The sequence below is a fragment of the Callorhinus ursinus genome, unplaced genomic scaffold (genome assembly GCF_003265705.2).
Source record: "Callorhinus ursinus isolate GAN/ISIS: 27379988/994484 unplaced genomic scaffold, GSC_fseal_2.0 scaffold5, whole genome shotgun sequence".
NCBI classification, from domain to species: domain Eukaryota; kingdom Metazoa; phylum Chordata; class Mammalia; order Carnivora; family Otariidae; genus Callorhinus; species Callorhinus ursinus.
The window spans coordinates 74,301,061-74,321,521 of NW_027397067.1; the positions used below are offsets into that span (position 1 = coordinate 74,301,061).

At 53.9% G+C, this 20,461-nt stretch overlaps 1 protein-coding gene across 1 annotated transcript in view; it reads left to right on the forward strand.

Annotated features, from left to right (window-relative positions):
* The window catches only part of CCN4 (cellular communication network factor 4), a 37,088-nt gene continuing 16,627 nt past the window's right edge, over positions 1–20,461 (forward strand). The window contains exon 1 of the mRNA XM_025871158.2: positions 1–121. Within this exon, the coding sequence (XP_025726943.1) occupies positions 53–121 (69 nt within the window). The 5' untranslated portion in view covers positions 1–52. The remainder of the gene's footprint in view (positions 122–20,461) is intronic.

Consider the following 20,461-nt stretch of genomic DNA (forward strand, 5'->3'; position numbering starts at 1 on the left):
GGCCGGATCCTCTGGGCGGCTCAGTCGATGCCTTTGCCCCTGACTTCCAGGCATGAGGTGGCTCCTGCCCTGGACACTGGCAGCGGTGACGGCAGTAGCCGCGGGAAGCGCCCCGGCCGCGGTGAGTCCCGCCTGCAGGGGCTTACAGAGGGGCCCTCATCTCATTCTCCAGCCCGTTCTGCTACACGGGTGGGCAGATGGAGAGGGGCTGGAAGTGTGGGGGCAAGCTGGCAGCCACGTAGGGGCCAGGGCGAAGCCCGGGGGCTGGGGGGGGGCGGGACTGTGCGGGGTCAGCTGATCCTGGCGGAGTCGGGGGAGGGGGAGGGGGCAGCCCCCCCGGGGGCGGACAAAGCAAACAGGTGGTCCATGCCCTTCTTTCCCACCTGAAACTCAGCAGAAAGGGACACTTGTTGGAGCAGGGAGTCGGGGGCCTGGACTCCAGTCCCAGCTCTGCCCAGGCTGGCCGTGTGACCTTGGGCCAGTCACTCATCCCCGCGTAGTGCTAAGCGAAGACGTTGGCAGGAGACTTGTAACGTCCTGGGTTTGGAACGTGAGTCTCCAAGCGCTGGGGATACGACACAGAGAGGAGTCGGAAAACACCCGGAGAAGCTGGAAAGGAAAATGCCAGCTTTCAACACAAGTGCCTCTCTTGAGCAAACATTGCTTGGGGTGGTTTCCACCCCCAACTGCTGGTGCCTTGGGCTGGCACAGCCCTCTGCAGCTTATGAAGCGTGCACCCTGGGGCCCTGCGCGTGACACCTACTCTTTCGGGGGATCCCGAGGGTTCTCTCTCTCCTCTGTCTAGCCCAGGGCACTCCGAAGGGAACGGGGAAGGGTCTGCACCTCCAAGAAGCACGCAGCCTGCTGGCTGTGGGTATAGAGGCAGGCCCAGGGCGGGCAGGAGGTGGGCAGCTGGGAAGAACTGAATCCAAGACCCCACAGCCCCAGCCAGTGCCTTCTGCCAGTAGTAAAGCCGAGAGACAGAGGGAAGGCGGCAAAGAAGGATTTCGTTACCCCCTCCCAATGGTAGCTTCCTTGGGGATCAATGCGCCCCATTTGGGGATGAGGGAGCTGAGGCTCAGGGGTATAGCGACTCGCCCACGGGCTCAAAGACACCGATTCTGACTCAACCAGATCTGAGGCTGAGAGCTGGTGGCCCACCACAGCCCGGTTGCCTCTGCACCTGGGGGATGGAGGTTCCTCCAAGCGCCGTAGTAGGCTTAAGGTGGGCAAGGAGTGTATCTGTGTAATTCATTGTCAAATCCTTTGAATCTTGCGTGGTGCCCGCCCACAGTGGGTGCCAAGCCGTGCTATAAAAGGAGATACTAACTTCATTTTGCAGAAGAAAGAAATGGAAGCTTAAGGCAAGCAAGGGACTTGTTCAGAGTCTCACAGTGAGTAAGTGGCCAGGGCTCCAGTTTAGATCTTCCCCTGCCAAACCCTGCTCTTTCTTCCAGAGCTTTCCTAGCTGAGGGGCAACTGAGCCTTTCCTACAGGCTGGAGCAGCCACGAGGAGCCGAAGCAGCCTTTACTGGGGGCTGTTATGGCTGGGAGGACAAGGGATGGATGGGGGAGAGGTGAGATGTGTAGGGTGGCAGGAGTCTGAGCGAAGAGAGGGAAAGAAGCTGCAGGCAGGGCCAAGTACATGGGAGCCCGTTGCCTCCCAGAACAGGAGGTCCTGGGGAAGAGAGGGGCCCCCGGGCTCTGCTATGGGGCCGTACAGCACGGGATCCAAGAGTCCAGACAGACCTAGGCGGCAGAGTGGAGGGGAGGCTCGGCGCCCCTCTTCTCGGCAGCTCGCCCCACCCCGAGGACCTTTTCTGGGCACCCGACACGACCCAGCCCACACTGGTGTCCGATCCAGGCGCTCCCGGACAAAGGGAGCTCTCAGGGCACCTGACGCCCCCAGTGAGGGCTGTGGGACAGATGGTGGCCAGGTCTCTGCTTTCTGGCCGAACTCCGTACATGGCCGACCTCTGCTCATTAATATATAATAGGAATGCAAGTCCCCCAGGGGCCCAGTGGGATTTTACTGGAAAAATGATTGTAGATGTTCATATGGAAGAAAAGTTTTGTGAGAATTGCCAGGAAAAAACTTTGAGGAAGTAGCGTTCTGAGGAAGACTTGCCCTATTGGATAGTGAAAAATTATCTAAAGGTTCCGTAATTGAACGAGCAAGATGCCAACCAGGAAGAGATAAACTGAGAAGGACAGGGCAGTGAGCTCAGAAACTCGGCCAAGTGACTTGGGAACGTGAACTATGATAAAGGTGACGGCAGATACGGCTGGTTTTTCCATCTCCTTGTTCTTTTCTCCCTGCTACGTGGAGAGTATCCACCCTGCACCACGACAAAGGGGCTGCATTTAGCGGGTGCTGTCACGTCCTGTGCCAAGGGCTCTATATGTATGCCGGTAAGACCCTCCTCGAATCATGCAACAGACATTCACTAGCACTTATTGAACACTTCCTGAAACTGTCATAGCAATACCCTGAAGCAGATGCGATGATCCCTCTTTGTAGATGCCGAAACTGAAGGTCTGAGAGGTTTAGTAATGCGCCCAAGGCCACACAGCTGGTAATCAGCAGAGTTGATTTTGAACCTTGGTCCTGCGCTTTGCCATACCCCCTGCTGGCTCCCTGGTGCGGGTACTTGCCGAGAAATGAGAGGCACACGGTTTCTGCCCCTATAAAGTGTACGGGCTAGAAACGGAGGACAGCCACCCACGCGTGGGGAAGCGAGGCGGCAGGGGTGGAGTCATCCAGGAGAGAGAGGCTGGGTATAAGCTCTGGTCCTGGCTGTGGCTGCGGCAGCAGGACCCTTGACTACCCGGGGCCTCCCCGCCTTCTCTTGTTCATCGGGGCTCATGGCCTCAGCCCTTCGCAGCTCCCTGCCGCTGCTGGGGAGTGACCACAGGGCTGTGTGAGGGAAGCCTCTCAGAAGCCCGTGACTGAGTAAACAAATTATGTGCCAGGAAATTAATTCCTGGGCACACATTAGGTCCGTGGTAGTCAGTGTGCAGGGGAGACCCACGCCCCTCCTCCCGTGCAAATGTACGTGGGGATGGACACAGGTGTGTGCGCGCACGGGTATCTGACATCGCGGCTCGTCTGAGTGTGCAAATCGCCATGGTGTGTGTGAATGCATACGGATGCACGTGGAGGGTATGGAACGCAAGCTCTTTCTCCGCTCCTAGGACAGACCGCAGAGCAGTGTGGCCCAGGACGCGGCATATCCCTTTTAAAAACGTGAGGACAGATGATACGCCTTCTTTACATGTCCTGTCCATAGCTTTGGACCCGAGCCAGCATTTCAAACCCCACCCCAGGCCCCTGCTTGGAGCCTCTTCCGGCAACTTAGAGGCTCTGCTCACAGCTGCGGCCCCTCCCACTCGCCGTTTGTCCAGGATGCTGGTGTGAGCGCGGCACGGACAAGCATTTTCCACCTGGCACGGCGCTTGGCAAAGCCTCACCCTCTGGAATGGGCATGGGAGCAATGCTCCTTGGAGAACCAGACCCTGACCATGGGCGGGGCGGTACCTCTGGCCCGTCAGCGGACTCACCTCCCCCAACATTTAGAAAAGGCCCCTGCCCCATGCCAACAAAGCAGCCAAATGCCAGGAGGCTGCCTTTGGCTTTGTACAAGGATTTGTGCCTGGGATTCCTCCCAGGAACCTTGGTCACCTCTCTGGGCAGCAGGGAGGGGCCGCTACATACACTGTGGGTTCCATATGGGAGCAAGGGAAGTAAGACAGCAATGGTCCAAGCTGGGGCCCCAGGAGGCGCTGGGAGGCTTGCCAGCCACAGCCGGGGAAGCAAAGTAAGGAAGGAAGTTTTGAGCAAGAACCATAGAACACTGCGAATGTCTAAGGGTGAGGCTTCGGCATATCATACATCCATTCGACACCTCTGGAGCTCCCCAGGTCTCAGTAACACTGATGATAATGAAGGAAAACACTGCTTAGGTGCTCTCTATATGTATCAGCTCACTTGAAAACCACACCTATGAAGCAGACAGCAACATCCTTATCCCAGCACAGTCCAATGTGGCCGCTCACCACATGAGGCCGCCGAGCGCCAGAAATGTAGCTCATCCCATGTGAGATGTAGAACACGCACCAGATTTCAAGAATTCAATATGAGTACAAGAACATCACAGGCTCACTGTAATTTTTCTATTGACTCCATGTTCAAACAAGAATATTTTTAATATATTGGGTTAAACAAATAGAACATCTTCCTTGGTTTCTTATTGGTTCTCATTGGTTTTCAGTGTGGCTGCTAGAAAATATAAAATTCCATAGATGGTTCACATTGTGTTTTACTAGAAAGTGTTGGCTTGGGAAAACGCAAGCGTACGTAGGTGGATTTTAGTAGGTGGGGAGGGAAAGATATTGAGGATTCTAATCCCGGCTCCTCGACCAAGCCAGTTTCTTCATCTGTGAAAAGACGTAATATCAGTACTCACTTCCTTGGGTTATTGAGAAGATTAAGGAATGAAACAGAGATAAAGCACGTGAATCCCCAGCACACCCAAGGGGAGGTGGGACATGATTCACTTCACTCCAATAGCAGGGATGGGGGCATCCCGGCTTGACTGGAAGCACTGGCTGCAGACAAGAATGGCTCATGTGTTGGAGATAGATTTTTCACCCTAGCAGAGAGGAGCATGTTAAGGAATCCAAAAGGAAGCTCAGAGGGCTTCAGGAGAAAAATACCAATTCCGGGGTTCTGAGCCTGAACTCCTGGGGACAGCCCCCAGGTAAGTCCACATTAACTGGCACCTCAGTGATTTTTTTTATTTTATTTTATTATGTTATGTTAGTCACCATACATCATTAGTTTTTGATGTGGTGATCCACGCTTCATTGTTTTCGTATAACACCCAGTGCTCCCTTGGTGATTCTTAACACACACTTGAATTCGGAAATCACTCCTGTCTCTCCTCTAGCCTGGACATTCTGCTCATCTGCCTGTCCTCCTGCTCTTCTCTATGAAGTGGGGAAGGGTGGAGGGGGGAAGGGAAACAGAATCAGAGGAGAAAGAACTGTGCCTCTCAAAACATGAATAATGGACACTCCAGGGGATGTGGTACCCTCTGTGCCCACCCACACCAAGGCCCTCAGTCTGGAGGCAAGTCTAGGCTTGGGACATCAACTGTGGCTCTGCTAAGCCCTGCTAGGGGTGGGTGGGAGGAGTGAAAGGAAATGAGAGTCCGGGGCCCAAAGAAGAGGAAGGGAGGGGTCCAGCCTTGCCCTTCCTGGAAGCCTTCATTGAGTCTTGGAGGAGAGAGAAGGGGCGTGTCTATAAGCCTGCCCAGGGCAGGATGGGTCTGGGGGTGAAGGTTGGAACAATATTGTGAGACAGCAAGGACATATCACCCTGTCCTTGGGGCAGATGGTGGACTGGCCTGGATGCTTGCCTTCTCAGTGTTTGATATATGGTTTTAAAAATAAGGAGGTTGGACTTGACCCCTATGCTTGCTTCCAGCTGGAGCCACCAGAGTCCTAGGGTCCATTCACTCATTCCCTGGGCAGCCCACTATCTCATCAGCAGCAGGGCTCATGGGCTGTGATTCTCATGCTATTGCTCTAGGATGTGCATCGCTGACCTTGGCACCAAAAGGGGTGTCCCATGCTCTGGGATGACATGCATCCTCCCCTTAAGGTGTCCAAAGATGATCTCTTCTTCACCTACATCTCATCTTTCAACCCTCAGAGTGTATCGCTGGTCTCATAAAGCTGGAAAGCACACCCCCAGCTGAATCTCCAAGGGGCCTCACCATCTCAGGGGTTCCCCAGTCAGGCCTGGTCTTGAGGATCCTCAAGTTCTACCTACAAAGAGCAATCCCAGGCTCCCCCAGACCTACTGAGTCAGGCTGGGTAGGGATCCAGGACTCCAGAGTTTTAACACTTCCCACCACAGATGAACCTTGAGGCCTTGCAAGTTTGGGAAGCACCCCGGTGGGAAACAGGGCCCTTGGAGGACTACAATCCCCAGCAGCCTCCCCATCTCAGGGAGGATGGCTCCATCTTCCCCTGGGGCCATCATCCACTCCTGTCTACAGCTCCCTACTCCTCCCAGGTGCCAGTGAGAGCACCGTGACCTTCAGCTGGGTCCTCCTTCCGGCCCCTCCCTAGGTTTCCTCCAACCTAGAGGCTCAAGTCCACACACGGAGATTGGAGGGAAGAGAGTGAACTCTGCAAACGGGATGATCAGGAGTAAACCATGGAGTTTGAATTTAGAAAGGGGAGCATCTTGAGCACCTCACTTAACCTTTTTGAGTCTCAGTGTCCTGTGACACAGGGATCTACTCCTGGATGTCACTGTGCCAGGGGACGAGCTGGGTCGAACACAGAGCCTCGAGCAGTTGGGTGCGCCCTGAGTACCCCCATACTCTCCACTCTGAGTCTGACCAAGCCTGTCTTCCCCTCTCATCCTTTGGGATTGCCTTCGTTCACTTTCTTTCCTATTTCAAGGGCCATTGTCCCAAATACTCAAGTGTCCTCTCTCTTGTGCATAGGCCCCTGCTGTTCCTTCTGCTTGAAATGTCTTCCCCCCTCTTCTCTGTCGTTGAAATTGATGTTGTTGGAACTGCTACGCTCCAGGAAGTTTCCCTTGGCTTCCACCCAGGTGGAGCAGCCGGTGGGCACCCATGAGTCCTTGTTCTTGCCTAGGTAGAAGGGAACATGTCACTTTGCAGGAGCTCTCTGCTGGCCTCGCCCCATGCATGAGCCATCATCCTTCAAACTCCTACCTCCTGCAAGGACACACCCCCTGGCCTTGGCACATGTTGTGCCCTACCCCTGGCCTTGCTCATGCTTTTCCCCTTCTGGACCTGACACTTTTCAGTAGATGTCACTGTGGATGCACATTATAGGCGCCCAACGCATACTTGTTGCTTGAACGAATGAATGAATGAATGAACAAAACCAGAAAGGCTGGGCAGGATGGGTATAGAGAGAACAAGGAGGAAGCCATGACACTGGCCTTTTTAGTAGAGGCTTTGTGCTAGAGAAGGGGCCAGGGAATCTGACAAGGCCTGGGCCTGATTGCCAAGAGGGCTGAACGATGAGCAGGAACCTATGAACTGACTTGCTGAGCCCAGAACCAGGAGTCTAAAGGTGCGGTCCTAGTCAGGCTCTGCTTTAGTCTCTGAGCCCCGGCTTCTCCAGCTGAAATGCAGACAAGAGCCCCAGGCTGCCTGTGCCGGGAGCATGCTGGGTGAGGGCAGGCGGCAGCACACAGCCCAGAGCGCCAGCTCTGCCCCTTCCCAGCGGGGCCTTAGCCTTTCATCTGGAAAATGGACTTTAAAAGCCCAGGTCACGGATCCCCTGTGACCTGGCAAGAGAAGGAAAGCTAGGTGCTGAGCACACATGGAAGAGGAGGTTGGGGAGCCACAAACGGGGTGCGGATATCAAAGTGCTCTGGCGTTAGCAGGGGTTGTCTTCAAGGCCCTGTTGAGAGTTCTGGAACAGCAAACCTGGTGGGCGGGGCCGCACGGATTGGGGGTTATGGCCGCCCATCTGTCCTTGTTGCTGCTACCCTTTAATCCTGCCTCCTCCATGTGCGTGCATGCACACACACACACATACACACACACACAGACATAGGCATACATGAGTGTGCACACACAGAGACACATTCACATGCACACATACACACAGAGACATAAGCATACACGAGTGTACACTCACACACATGTACACACACAGAGAGACACAGGCATACATGAGTGCATGCAGAGACACACTCACACACATGCACACAYACAGACACATGCACACACGCACACACAGAGGCATACATGCACACACACACAGAGACACRCACACACACATACACAGAGGCATACAAGCACACACAGATACACAGGCATACATGAGTGTGCACACAGATGCACACACCRAGAGACACAGCCATACATGAGTGTGCACGCACACATACCTACACACACAGAGAGGCATGCATGCACACACACACACAGAGACACAGGCATACACAAGTGTGCACGTGCACACATACACACACAGAGAGGCATGCACACACACACATTCACAGGCATACACGCGTGTGCACACATACACACAGACATAGGCATACATGAGTGTGCACACACAGAGACACACTCACCTGCACACATACACACACAGAGACATAAGCATACACGAGCGTACACACACATGTACACACACAGAGAGACACAGGCATATATGAGTGCATGCAGAGACACACTCACACACATGCACACACACAGACACATGCACGCACACACACAGAGGCATACATGCACACACACACAGAGATACATGCACACACATACACACACAGAGGCATACAAGCACACACAGATACACAGGCATACACGAGTGTGCATGCACACACACAGACACACAGAGAGGCGTGCACGCACACACAGGCATAGGCATACACGAGTGTGCATGCACACACACGTACACACAGAGCGACACAGGCATACACGAGTGTGCACTCATACACACAGACACACTCACGCGCATGTGCACACACACCAGCTGACTTCTTTAACAGCAGCTCCAGGCCCCGTACTCCAAAGAGACGCGTCCTGACCCAGGCAAACTTCTGTTCTTCAACAGCCGCAAGCACCACCCCCCATTGGACCCTCACTGTGAGCTGGGGCCACACATACCTCACTTAGTCCACAGGAGAGCTCTGCGGGGCAGGAACTGTTATCACCCCCACCCACAGAGGAGGAAACTGAGGCAGAGTTTTACTCTGATCCCCCAGGCCATCGGAGCTTCAAAATCACCACCTCATCCCGCAGGCAGGGCTGGCAGGACCTGCTCCCAGGGGTGTCCTGGTGTGCCAGCCCCTTGCCTATGTCTGTCCTCCCAGCCTGAGTCGGATCCAGTCTGGGATGGGGGCAAGGGAGAGCTGAGGTTGGGCTCCAGACGCTGGAGGGAGGAACTACCTTTATCAGAGGCAGAGTTCAGCCAGCCAAGAGTGCTAGAAGGTGCCAGAGGATTGCCTCATCCCAGCCTGCCCTGTAAGGGTGCAAGTGGCTGGTCCAAGGCCACAAATCTCAGCCTGGGGGCTGGAGTCCAGGGCCTCCCAACTCTAGGTATGGGCCTAGATGCTGAAGATAGTTCTCCTGGCTCTATCAGGAAGCTGCTCCCTCCTCCCCTGTATGAAGAACAGGCCTACCCTCAACGGATGGCAGTTTTTTCCACCCTTGTCTGTCTTGGCTATTGTTCCAGGGCTGGCCCTGTCCCTGGTCACCCCATGGCCACTGCCACTTCCAGGCCTGTGACATGAAAGGCTCCCAGTTCCTTTTGGTGAATTGCAGGAACTGGAAATTAGGCAAGAGAAGGGCCCCCTAGAGGTCACTGGAGGAGTATGAGATCCAGAGTCATAAGAGCAGAGTGCGTAATTTTCTTGCAGTGTCTGTTAAATTCTGTGGGCCTCAGTTTCCCCATCTGTCAAATTGAGACCGTGAGGGCTGACTTCACAGGGTTGTTTTGATCATCACCTGGCACAATGTGCTGGCTGAGTCAGGAAAGACCCCTATCTCCCCCAGGGGATGCACACATGCCAGGCATGGCCCTTATGGACCTCTGACCACGGCCCCAGCCTACCATCTCCACGTCCCAGAACCCTAAGCCCTAACCTTGACCACTGGTCATTTCTGTGCCATGTTGCATCTCTGCTACCTGCATACCCTTGTTCCTGTTGGTCCTCAGCTTCAATGCTCTCACTGCCCTTCTGGTCAATCCTCACTCCTCCTTCAGGACACAGTGCACATGGCGCCTCCTCCGAGAAACACTCCCTGCTCCTAGACCCCTGCTCCTTGCCTTCTTATCTTGCTCTCAAATCCCTTATTTAGACTCTGCTGAGACGCTGTGCGGTGTGCCCATTGGGTTCAAATCCTACCTCTGCCATTTGTGAGTGGCCTTGGGCAAATTATCTGACCTTTCTGGGGCTCAGTTTACCCATCTGTACATTGGGGAGGATGATTGCAAAAGTCACATGCCTCTTAGGGTTGTCACAAGGATTATATGATTTATGTAGAATGAAAACGAATAAAGGAGGCACAAAAGGCAAAATGCAGAACCCACGTAGGCCTTGCATTGATCCTGATTCAGAGAAACCGTCCAATTAAAAAAAAAAAAAAAGGTTTAGAGACAATCCGTGAAATTTGAATAAGGACTAAGGACTGGTTATTAACTAGAGAAAATCACAACATTGTAACTGATTTTATTGGTGTGATCATCGTATGGGGGTTACATTTTGCTTTGAAATCCTCAGGGAAGGAATGTATGCGAGTAGGCGGGTAATAGATGAAGCAAAATCAACACAGCATTGATAATCGCTAAAGCTGGTGAAAGGTACGAGAGGTTGTACGACTCTCCTGATTTTGGTGAATATTCACGCCTGTCTTTAACAAAGAATGAACAGCAAACACTGCTTATAAAAGGTCAAATGGTCAATAGTCTTGGCTTTGTGGGCTAGAAGGTCTCCGTGGAACATTCTTCTTTGTTTTTGTTGTGTTTTTCACAACTTTTTGAAAATGGGAAATCCTTTCTTCCCCCTTACAAAATGCAATGGGCCAGATGTGGTTGATGGGCTGCAATTTCCAATCCTTGTTCTAGATGCAGTTACTCCTTTTATAGTCCTGTCTCCTAAGAAGGCGAGGTGCTCCCTGAGGCCTTGTACTGGGAACTTAGGAGATGCTTCATATGCTTGATGAATGAATGAATGAATGAATGAATGAATGAACGAACGAACAAACGGTCACACAAGGGCTCGTTATTTGGAAAGAAGTCTGGCTTCCTGAGCCTTCAGCCCTGTCCTATAAAGTCGAGTCCCCCATCCCAGCCAGAAGCTCACAAGACTGCATGTTTATAAAACCAATTAGCAGAAAAATCCCCAAAACTCTTCCACACCCCGTGACCTGCAGCCTGGCCAAAACTGAGTCAGCTGTGGGGCCTTCAGTTCCTGCCCTGGGAGCCAGGGCTAGGCATGGAAGGATCTGGTGACTTTAGGGGTGGGGAGCTAAGACCTTTCCGAGACAGGGCCCACCTGAAGCCAGCCTCCACCAGGAACATGGGTACAAATCCCTAGGGGTGCTCTCCTACGAGGAGCTCAGGAAATAGGGGTCCACCTGCTTATACTGTGACTGCCCCTGTCCCTTGTATCAGATGTGAGAACAAAGTGGTAGAGAAGGCAGGTGGGCTGTGGGGGTCCCACAGCTCTGGGCCCAGGCCAGAGGGGGTTACATTCCTCCACTGCCCCCAGGGCCCTCTTTTCAGTAAAGGGGTGAACAGAAACTGCTTCCAGGCAGGGCAGCCCTTTCCTGAAGCCCCCAGAACATAGTTGAGGGTCTGCTCAGACCATTTCTGTCTTAAGGCTGCCCCCCTGTGGAGCGTCTAGGTGCTGCCTCCCAAAGGCGAGCAAGCCAGGCTCCAGGACCATCCCCTCCAGTCACTGAACACCTGCCCCGGGTGAGCCAGGCACGGTGCTGAGCACCGAGGAGGCGGGAAAGACAGCCCTTCCCCTATGACCCCCCACAGGAGGTTCCCATCTCCTCTCCTGGGGTCCTTGGCAGCTTGGGCTCAGCCCAATCACGATCCTCACCACCCCGGGGGGTAGTCTTGATGCTGTGCCCTTTCCTCTCCCGCAAGGGCGCCTGTCCCCGACTCAGAAGAGGATGGGGTCCATCTCTGTCATCAAGCAGAACATTCAAGTCCCCTGGGTGCCCCACCCCGCCCCGGCCGGCTTCCGACTCTCCTTTCCCTTGCCTGCTGCCATGCGTTCTTGGGAAACTGATAATGCAAGTCAAACTGTAGAGTCACTCGTCCCCAGGCCCATCTTCAGACGCTGGAAAACACCATAAAATCCATAGTTACTGCTCATCGTTAAACAGCATCTCCAAACTACATTTGCAGCATTTCCTACAGGGGCTTTAATTTTTTCCCCCCATTTTCATTTGCTTCCATTTGTCCAGTAAGTTCCATTGCAGGGATCAACTCATTTCTTTTACCCTGCCTCACGATCGCCCTCCTTGTCCAGAGGGGCGAGGGTCTGACACTGTCTTAATCCATTCAAGTAGCTGTGACAAAACACCACAGACCGGGGGGCTTATGAACAACAGAGATGTATTTCTCACAGTTCCGGAGGCTTGAAGACCGAGATCAAAGTGCCCGCGTGGTCATGTTCTGATGAGGTCGTAGCTGGTGTCTTGTCACTGTGTCCTCACGCGGAGGAAGGGGCGAGGGGGCTCTCTGGGGTCTCCTTCAGAAGGGCACTAACCCCACTCACAAGGGCCCCACCTCATGACCTGCAGGGCGTCTGCAGGTAATGCACGGGAGTGTGATCATACAGAAGTTCTGTGTCCCAAGAGGAAGAGAGTGATCATACAAAGAGAAGGCAGCCTGGAGCCCCCACACCTTTCCCTCCCCTGCCGTGCACTCAAAGACAGGGTTCCCATTCCCATGAGAATCACCAGAGGTGCAGGCCAGAATACAGATTCTCTGCCTGGCCTAGAGGAACCGAAGCCGAATATTCCGTGGGGGTCAGGAGTCTGTATGCTGTAGGCCACACTGTTCTCCACCTCCACTGCACTCAGAACCACCTGGAAACGTCCCAGTGCCCACGCCCCTCCCCAAAGCATTTAAGTCAGGGTATCTGGGGACAGTGGCCATGCATCAGTGTTTGTTAAAGCCTCCAGGTGGTTCTGACACGCAGCGAGGTTTGGGAACTACCGTGGGAAGTGATTCTACTTGTAATGGCCGCCCTGGTTGTCAGGAGAAGTGGCTGGGTGGGGGCGCCCCTGGTGAGGCTGAGCAGGTGGAACTGGCTAGGAGTAGGCTGTGACCAAGTGAGCACTGGGTACCACCTGGGGAAGCAAATCAAAGATTGTTTTTTTCCCCTCTTGGCTTTTGCTGTCAGAAAACCTGATGTAGGCCCCATATGGTAGTGAGTTTGCAAAGATCAGTTTCCCCATCTGCAGAATGGGCACAGCCACCCTGGCTCGGATAGCTCAGCGTGGGTAAAAGGACAGCAGCTGAGCTGTCTGGGGAAGGAGGCAGGGCGTGGGACCGGCTCCTGTCTGTGCTGAGGAATGCAGGGAGAGGTTCCAAAACCAAAAAAACAGTGGGAGCCTGGTAAGAGCCCCAGGGTGTCCCAAGGGCCCAGCCAAGCAAGTATCCTGGGGTTCCAGGAAGAGACTCGGCCCCAGAAGGAAAGTCCCATTCTGGAGATCCTGGGCAGATACAATGGCCCCCTAGTCTATTGCTCTGGGCTACACAGAACTTCCTCCAAACCTTCCTCTTGGGCCAGAATTACTCTCTGTGCTCTGTGGGTTTTGCCCAAGGACCTATTGCTTGGAATGGGCTGAAAAATAGAATAAGGTGTTCGTTTAAAAACAGCATCCCAAAAGTCCTATGCTCATTGTCCATGTAGACAAGGGCCCAACATGGCGGAGCGGCCCAAGCTCACTGGTTCCGGCACTTTGCCCATCCATTCAACCACTGCACCCTGAGCCCCCCACGGCAAGGACAGTGCTACAGGGTGGAGGGCTCATCCCTGGTCACGGGAAGAGCGAGGGGGCCGTGTCCTGGGATTTGGCCGACTTCCCAAGGAAGCCAGTGAAGAGAAGGCCTGGGGAATGTCTTACCTTCATTCCCCAGCTGAGGCACTTCCCCCGTTCATGTTGTGGATGGAAAAAGAGAGCCCATGTCTTTATGACAATGGTTCATGCCTCATGGCAAAGGGCAGGTGGCCATGCCATGCTAACCTGGACATTCAAAGTGGCTGACAGCCTGTGTGTGTGTGTGTGTGTGTGTGTGTGTGTGTGTGTGTGAAAGAGAAAACATGTGTGTGAGACAGACAGACAGACACAGCCTTGTCTGGCATCTCAGGGAGCTGGTGCTCCCGAGAGGAACCTCAGGGAGACACCCACGGGTGAGCTGGCTCGGCCCCTTGGGGACATGGGAGGCTGCACTTGGACGGACACAGGTGCAGGGGGCTCACTGGACTGGAGGCTCCAGGACTAACTGGGCCCCCTAGGAAGACACCATCACCTCCCCCACACCTCAGCTGCTGCCTGGTGTTTCATGGACAGGCCATCTTACTAGAAGCTGATGTCAGCGAGCGTCCCCTGCCTGCGGAGGGGCCCCGGCAAAAGTTGTCATCAGCACCGTGCACCGCCGGGGGGTGGCTTTGAGTGGGGCAGGGGGGGCGACGGATGATTCAAAGGGAAACCAGAGGCTTCAAGCACAGAACGTGGAGTCAGACCCTGCAGGCTCAGTCCTTCTGCCAATCGCTGCCTGGGCATCTGGGCGGCTGCCTAGACTCTCTGAGTCTCAGTTTCCCCACTGGTTAAGTGGGAGTGGGGTAGTTACTCCCCCAAGGATTGGTAGGGGGATTCATTAACTGAATGCACTGTATCTAGCACATTTCATGGCTTTCCTTACCCAATTCGCCTGCCCGGGGCCAGTATCAGCTGTAGGAGCTCCTGGCGTGGAAATCTAAATTCTTGGAATTAGGAGCCTGGAAAGGGGACACAGTGAGAAGGAGCTCTGTGAGGACAGTGAATCTTCTGGGCCTGCTGCTCCAACCCCATCCCGCACAAGGCCTGCCCTGTTGCTGATGTTCAGTAAATATTCCTCAGAGAGGAAACCATGGGCTTCACATTCTTCTTCCATTGGGCAGGTTGGTCAGAGAGGAGTTCTAAGATGCCTCCCAGCTGGAATACTCAAGGACCCTGCCGAACAAGGCCGGCCGTAAGCCCCTCCCGACTCTCTGCTCGGCAGCAGGTCCTCCCCAACCCGATCAACCCCAGGGCTGTAGCTTGGGCTGGAGTTTCTAGAGGGAGCAGGACTTTGAAACAGGGTGCTGGGCCACTTGGCCTCAACTGTGGCAGTGACATGAACGACCGAGGTCTCCACTTGTCGGGAAATGCGATCCTGCAGGGACAGACACTTCACACAAGGGTCCCCACAGCCTCTCCTGGAGCTCTCAGCCTCTGGATATTTGCCTTGGTCAGCTGTGAGGGGACCACAGGAGCGCAGTCTCTTCTGGGAGGGTGACCACAGATGGCAGAAGAGTTAGGGGTTCAAGATCTTCAGACAAGGCAGCCTTTGTTCCATCCCAGCTGCCCTGCCCCCCAACCATGACTAGCTGTGTGCCCTCGTGCTGTCACTCAGCCTCTCTGAGCCTGTTGCCTCTGCTCTGGGAAAATTAGTAGGCCTGCCTCGTGATTTGTTGGGGGAACCGTAGGACCCAGGGTATCAAAAGCTCTCCCATATACAGTTGGTTAAGCGTCCGACTCTTTTTTTTTTTTAAGATTTTATTTATTTATATGACGGAGAGAGAGAGACAGAGAGCAAGCACAAGCAGGAGGAGCTGCAGAGGGAGAGGGAGAAGCAGGCTCCCCAAGAAGGGAGCCCGACACGGGGCTCGATCCTAGGACTCTGGGACCATGACCTGAGCCAAAGGCAGACACTTAACCGACTGATCCACCCAGGGGCCCCAAGTGTCCGACTCTTGACTTCGGCCCAGGTCATGACCTCAGCGTCATGAGATCGGGCTCTGTGCTGAGCATGGAGACTGCTTGAGATTTTTCTCTCTCTCCCTCTGCCCCTCCCCCCACTTGCTCACTCTCTCTCAGAAATAAGTAATTTTTTTAAAAGTTCTCCATACCTAACGAACACCTGTAGATATTAGCTATGATGTAAGGGCCTGTGTGCGCACACACACAGGGAAATGGACGGCACATGGTTTCTGCCCTCGAGAGAGGACAGCGTCGGGGGGAAATGTACATTGACTCCTTCATTCTATTGACAGATGCTATTGACACCCACTGTGTGACAGGCTTTGTGAAGCCTGACACTCCTCTACAGCCCCCAGCCCAGATGATTGTCTAGCTGCTTCTTGATCACCTCCACTGATGGTGAACTCACAACCTCACAACTGATTCCTTCCATTAGAAAATTCTCCTTCATGTACAGTAGTAGGAAAAGCATGAACCCAGCAGATTTAAGTCCAAATTCTGTCACTTACTACATGTTGACCATGAACAAGTCACTTTGCTGATCTGTGAAATGGAGCTCACCTGAAATCTAGCTCAAGACTGGCCCCTAGCGGTCACCGGAGCTATGGTCTGCAATGGAATGGACTGTAGGTAAGTCAGAAGCCATAGCCATGGTCTCATTTGGTGCTTGTTCCCAGAACCCTGGTGAGTGCGGGTATCTAGTAGTAGGAATGGCATTTCACAGCAGAGAAAACCAAGGCTCAGAAAGTGAACTCCCGGAGTCACATGGACAGTACGTTGCAAAGACTAGACTTACTTGACACAGTGCGATGTTTCCAAAACACAAATCTGTCCTGATCATTCTGCTAAAATCCTTCAATGAATGAAGGCAGCAGACTCCAGCCAAAAGCCTGAGACTTTAGCCAGGCATTCGGGTCCCTCCTTGATCTAGTTGCCAATGACCTCACTGTGATCTGCTCCAGCCTCTGTCTCCTCGGACCTCTGGTCTGCACCCCGTACCAACTCCCCACGGTTCTCCCCATGACCCGGACACAAGCACATGCGCACTGCTCATGGCCTCTGTATCTGCTTTGGTGCCGTTCCTTCTGCTCTATTCCTGCTCATCTTCACACACCTGTTATTCTTCCCACACCACCTCCCGGAGAAGCCCTCTCCAGTCCCAGCAGACATGGCCAACCTTCCTGTGTGCTCCCACAGGCAGGTCAACTTTGTTTCCCTTTGGTATCCCCCACTGTCAGCCCAGCACATAGTATAACACTTGGCACTCAGGGAGAGCTGAACTAGAGGTGTGTTGAGTGACCCAGTGAATGGAGTGGGGTGTGCAGGAATGTGTGATACCATCATTATAGCATTGATCACACTGAATTACAATTACCATGTTCGTGTCTGTTGGCCCCATGGGTGGTAAGCTGGTGAGCAGAGATGTTGTGTCTCATGCAGCCTTGCTTCCTTCAAGCTTTGCACAAAGCCAGGCACGTGGTAGGTGTTCACTAAGCATCTGTCCATAGAATGCATGGAAGAGTCGACACATTTCCCCAGCTAAACTGTCCACTCTTGAGGGCAGAAAGCGCATGGCACCCCTCTGCTTCCCCACGTGCACACACACACAGAGAATTCATCATCAGGAAGAATCCACAGTCACATCCCTTGTGGTGTCAACGCAGGGCAAGGCAGCAAGGATTCAAGGGGCTCACGTCAGACTCAGGAGTTCTCAGGCCCCCCAGGCACTCCCTCTCCCCTCTCCCCTGGACTGAGGCCTAGGAGGCTTCCCACCAGCAGATGGCGCCAATATCAAGGTCTGAGCTAAACTGACCTCCCAGAACCCATCCCTCACTGCCCCAGCTCCCCTAACTGGTTTCCCTTAAGGAACTGTGTGTTCTGGGGCTCCCAGCAAGTACTGGAAAGGAGCCTTCCTTCTGGGGAGCTTTAACCTGGAGACCCCAGAACAGATGGTGACCATGTGGAGAGGGGTACCTGCCAGATGAGAGCCCAGCCCAGCCCAGCTCAGAGGGCCCAACCCCACAAGCCCCATGCTGAGCCCTATGGGGGTTCGGGAGGGCCCCCAACAAAGAAATGCAAGGGAGAAGTCATGTTTTTGAGGGCCTGCCATGTGTCGGCCCTACTAGTGCTTCCGCATACATGGGCTCCCCGCTTCCCCATAGCTCCCAGAGGGGGATATTATCATGGCCATATCACAGATGGGGATGTCGAGGCCCAGAAAGGTTAGGTAGCTTGTCCAAGGCCACACAGAAGGAACACACTGCTGGCTGTCTCAGGTCCCGTGTTCTTTTGTTGACACTCAAATTTAATCCGAGCGAAGAGGATAGGTTCCAGGAGGGAGGTCCTGAGTATCAAGTGACACCAAAGCCCCTTGTAGTCAACAATTCCCCATGTGGCCATTGCACTAGGCAACACTTACACACACCTGCCTTGGACTCTGGGCCATGTTTCAGGCACACAGACAACAGTGAGGCCTTTATAGTTCATGATCTGATGGGGAGGGAGCCCCTCTAACACAGCCGGGGGGAAGGCATGGAAGGCTTCCTGGAGGAAAGGGCTTTTTTTAAATTTCCTCTGCCAAGAATATATATATCCTGAGGGCCTGGGGACTGATCAGAGACAGTTCATGGGTGCTTATGAAGCTCTGAGCCTTCTAATATCACAGAATGACGAGGAAAATTCTCTCCACAGAGTCAGAAAGAGGGGTGTGTGTGTGTGTGTGTGTGTGTGTGTGCACATCCGGCCGGTTTATTGATGAGGGGGTTTGGGGTTTTGTTGTGTCGCATTGTATTTCTGAGGAAAAGCAAGCAGGGGCAGGGAAACTGATCCCCCAGGTGAACAGCACTGCCGACCTCCTAGAGTTCTTGGATCCTGGCCAGCAAGGCCTTACCAAGCCATGTCACCCATGGACAGTGGAAGTAGCTGCAGGCATGATTCTCCTGGCCATCCTGGGTCTCTGTCTCTAGCCTAGCAGAGAAGCCCCCAGTGAGGATAGGATAAGGTGGGACGGACAGGAGAGGTTTTCAATGGCATCTGGAGAAATGGGTGGCAGACAGCCCCCAGGCCTCCCTGCGGTGCCTGGCTGTGGGCCAGGCCCCATGTGGAGGGCCCCGCCCTGCCCTCCTCCCCATGGGCTTGCTTAGTCTCCCAAACACACTCAAGTCTGACCACCAGGTGTGCTGAGCTTCGGCAGGACAGGCCAGGTGCTCAGGTCAGCGGGCCAGGAGCGCGCTCTCCGAGGGAGGCCCTTAAGGGGGGCCCTGAGTGGCAGTGCCCAAGTGAAGGGAGGCGGGAAGGACATTTTGGTCACAGGGAACTCAGGGCAGAGGTCCTGCGGTAGGAAAGGAGTGGGCACGACTGAGCCCTGAAACCAAGCCCAGAGGTCACAGAAGCCTCAAATCAAGATTTGCCCGTTTGATTTTCAAAAGTCCAGTCAATATTTACAATGGAAAGGATTACGTGCGAAGCCCCTAACCAAGAGCCCAATGAATCCAGCCCTCAATCTGGATCATCTCTCCCGGCCGCTGGTCTTCCCAGCCAAGTGTGCAAGGGTGGACTTCACTGCCCTGACTTTCACGGAGCTCCCTGGGCCCCCCGGGACACCCAGCACTCTGCGTACAGCTTTGAGCTGTAAGAAATCACCTCTAATGTCTGCCTCTCCCATAAGCTGTGAGTTCTCCAAAATCCAAGAATTTTTAAATTCATTTTCAAATGCCTAGAACTCGAGAGACGCCATGAACTAGCTCAGCAAACGTTTGTTATGCAATTACAAGAACCCAGAGGGCAAAGGTGAAGGGTGTAGAAATGAGACTTATAAGAGTGGTTTGTGCCTAGATCCTGACACATATTGTGTCATCCTGGACATGTTCCTCTGCCTCTCTGGGTCTCAGTTTCCTCCTCGGGAAAAGGGAAGAAGAATCTGAATATGTCAGCATGTGTCATTCCAAGGATGAAATGCAGATCTCTAGGCTCCACCGAGCAGGGTTTCTCCGGTTCGAGGTGGAGGGGGAGAAGCCCTGGTCCCCACCTCTGCTGACCTTGGAATTCTGGAGTCACGGTTCAGAAGCTCGGGACAGGATGCTCCCCAGCAGGGACCACACTGGCCTGGGGATGGGAGAATGGCCGGGAGCCGTGTGCACATTCTCTGTCCTCAGACAATTCCCTTTCTCCTGCAGTCTCTGCTTCCTCCAGTGTAAAGAGTGAGGGTCCAGGACAGGCATTCAGGGCGGCAGCCAGAGGGGGTGCGAAGGTGACTGGCTCTCAGAGATACAGGTGGCTTGAAACTCTTAAACTCAAAGACACCCCAGAGCAGCCTCCCATTCTATCTCCTTGTTCTTCAGGGCAGGGATGGTTCTTTGGGCCTGTCTCTCCTCTTTCCAGCTTCCCAGTGTTGCATCCATGATATTTTCGGGGTGACAATGAACCTGGGGGCTGGGGGATGGGAATGGGGCCATGGGAAGCGCGTGGGCTGGGGGACTCCTGTCTGCAGGCCTGGCACTAGCAACAGGGGCCTAACTCCCCTCTACAGGACAGGGAGAGCCAGCCACAGTGGGCTCTGAAGGGGTCACCTGCTGTCACCTCACCCCAGCCTTTCCTGGGGCTCAGAGGGCAACTAATTATAATAATAATAGGTCATCTGGCTAAAACTGCTGTCAAGTATGAGTCATCTGGCTCTGCAAGTTCCCAAGGACCCATAGTGGAGTGAAGAGGGTGGCTCTTTGGCCAGAGGAGGAAAGGCAATGGGATCCGGGCCACACCTTGAAACATGACTCATCAGAAGGCATTCACTACTCAGAGCCTCGGGTCCCACATCTGTGAAATGAGACTGACTCGGCGCCCTCCCAGGTTGTGGGATACTCGAGGATGGAAGGAAACACACCCAGGTTGTGGGATGCTTGAGGATGGACGGAAACACACCCAGGTTGTGGGAT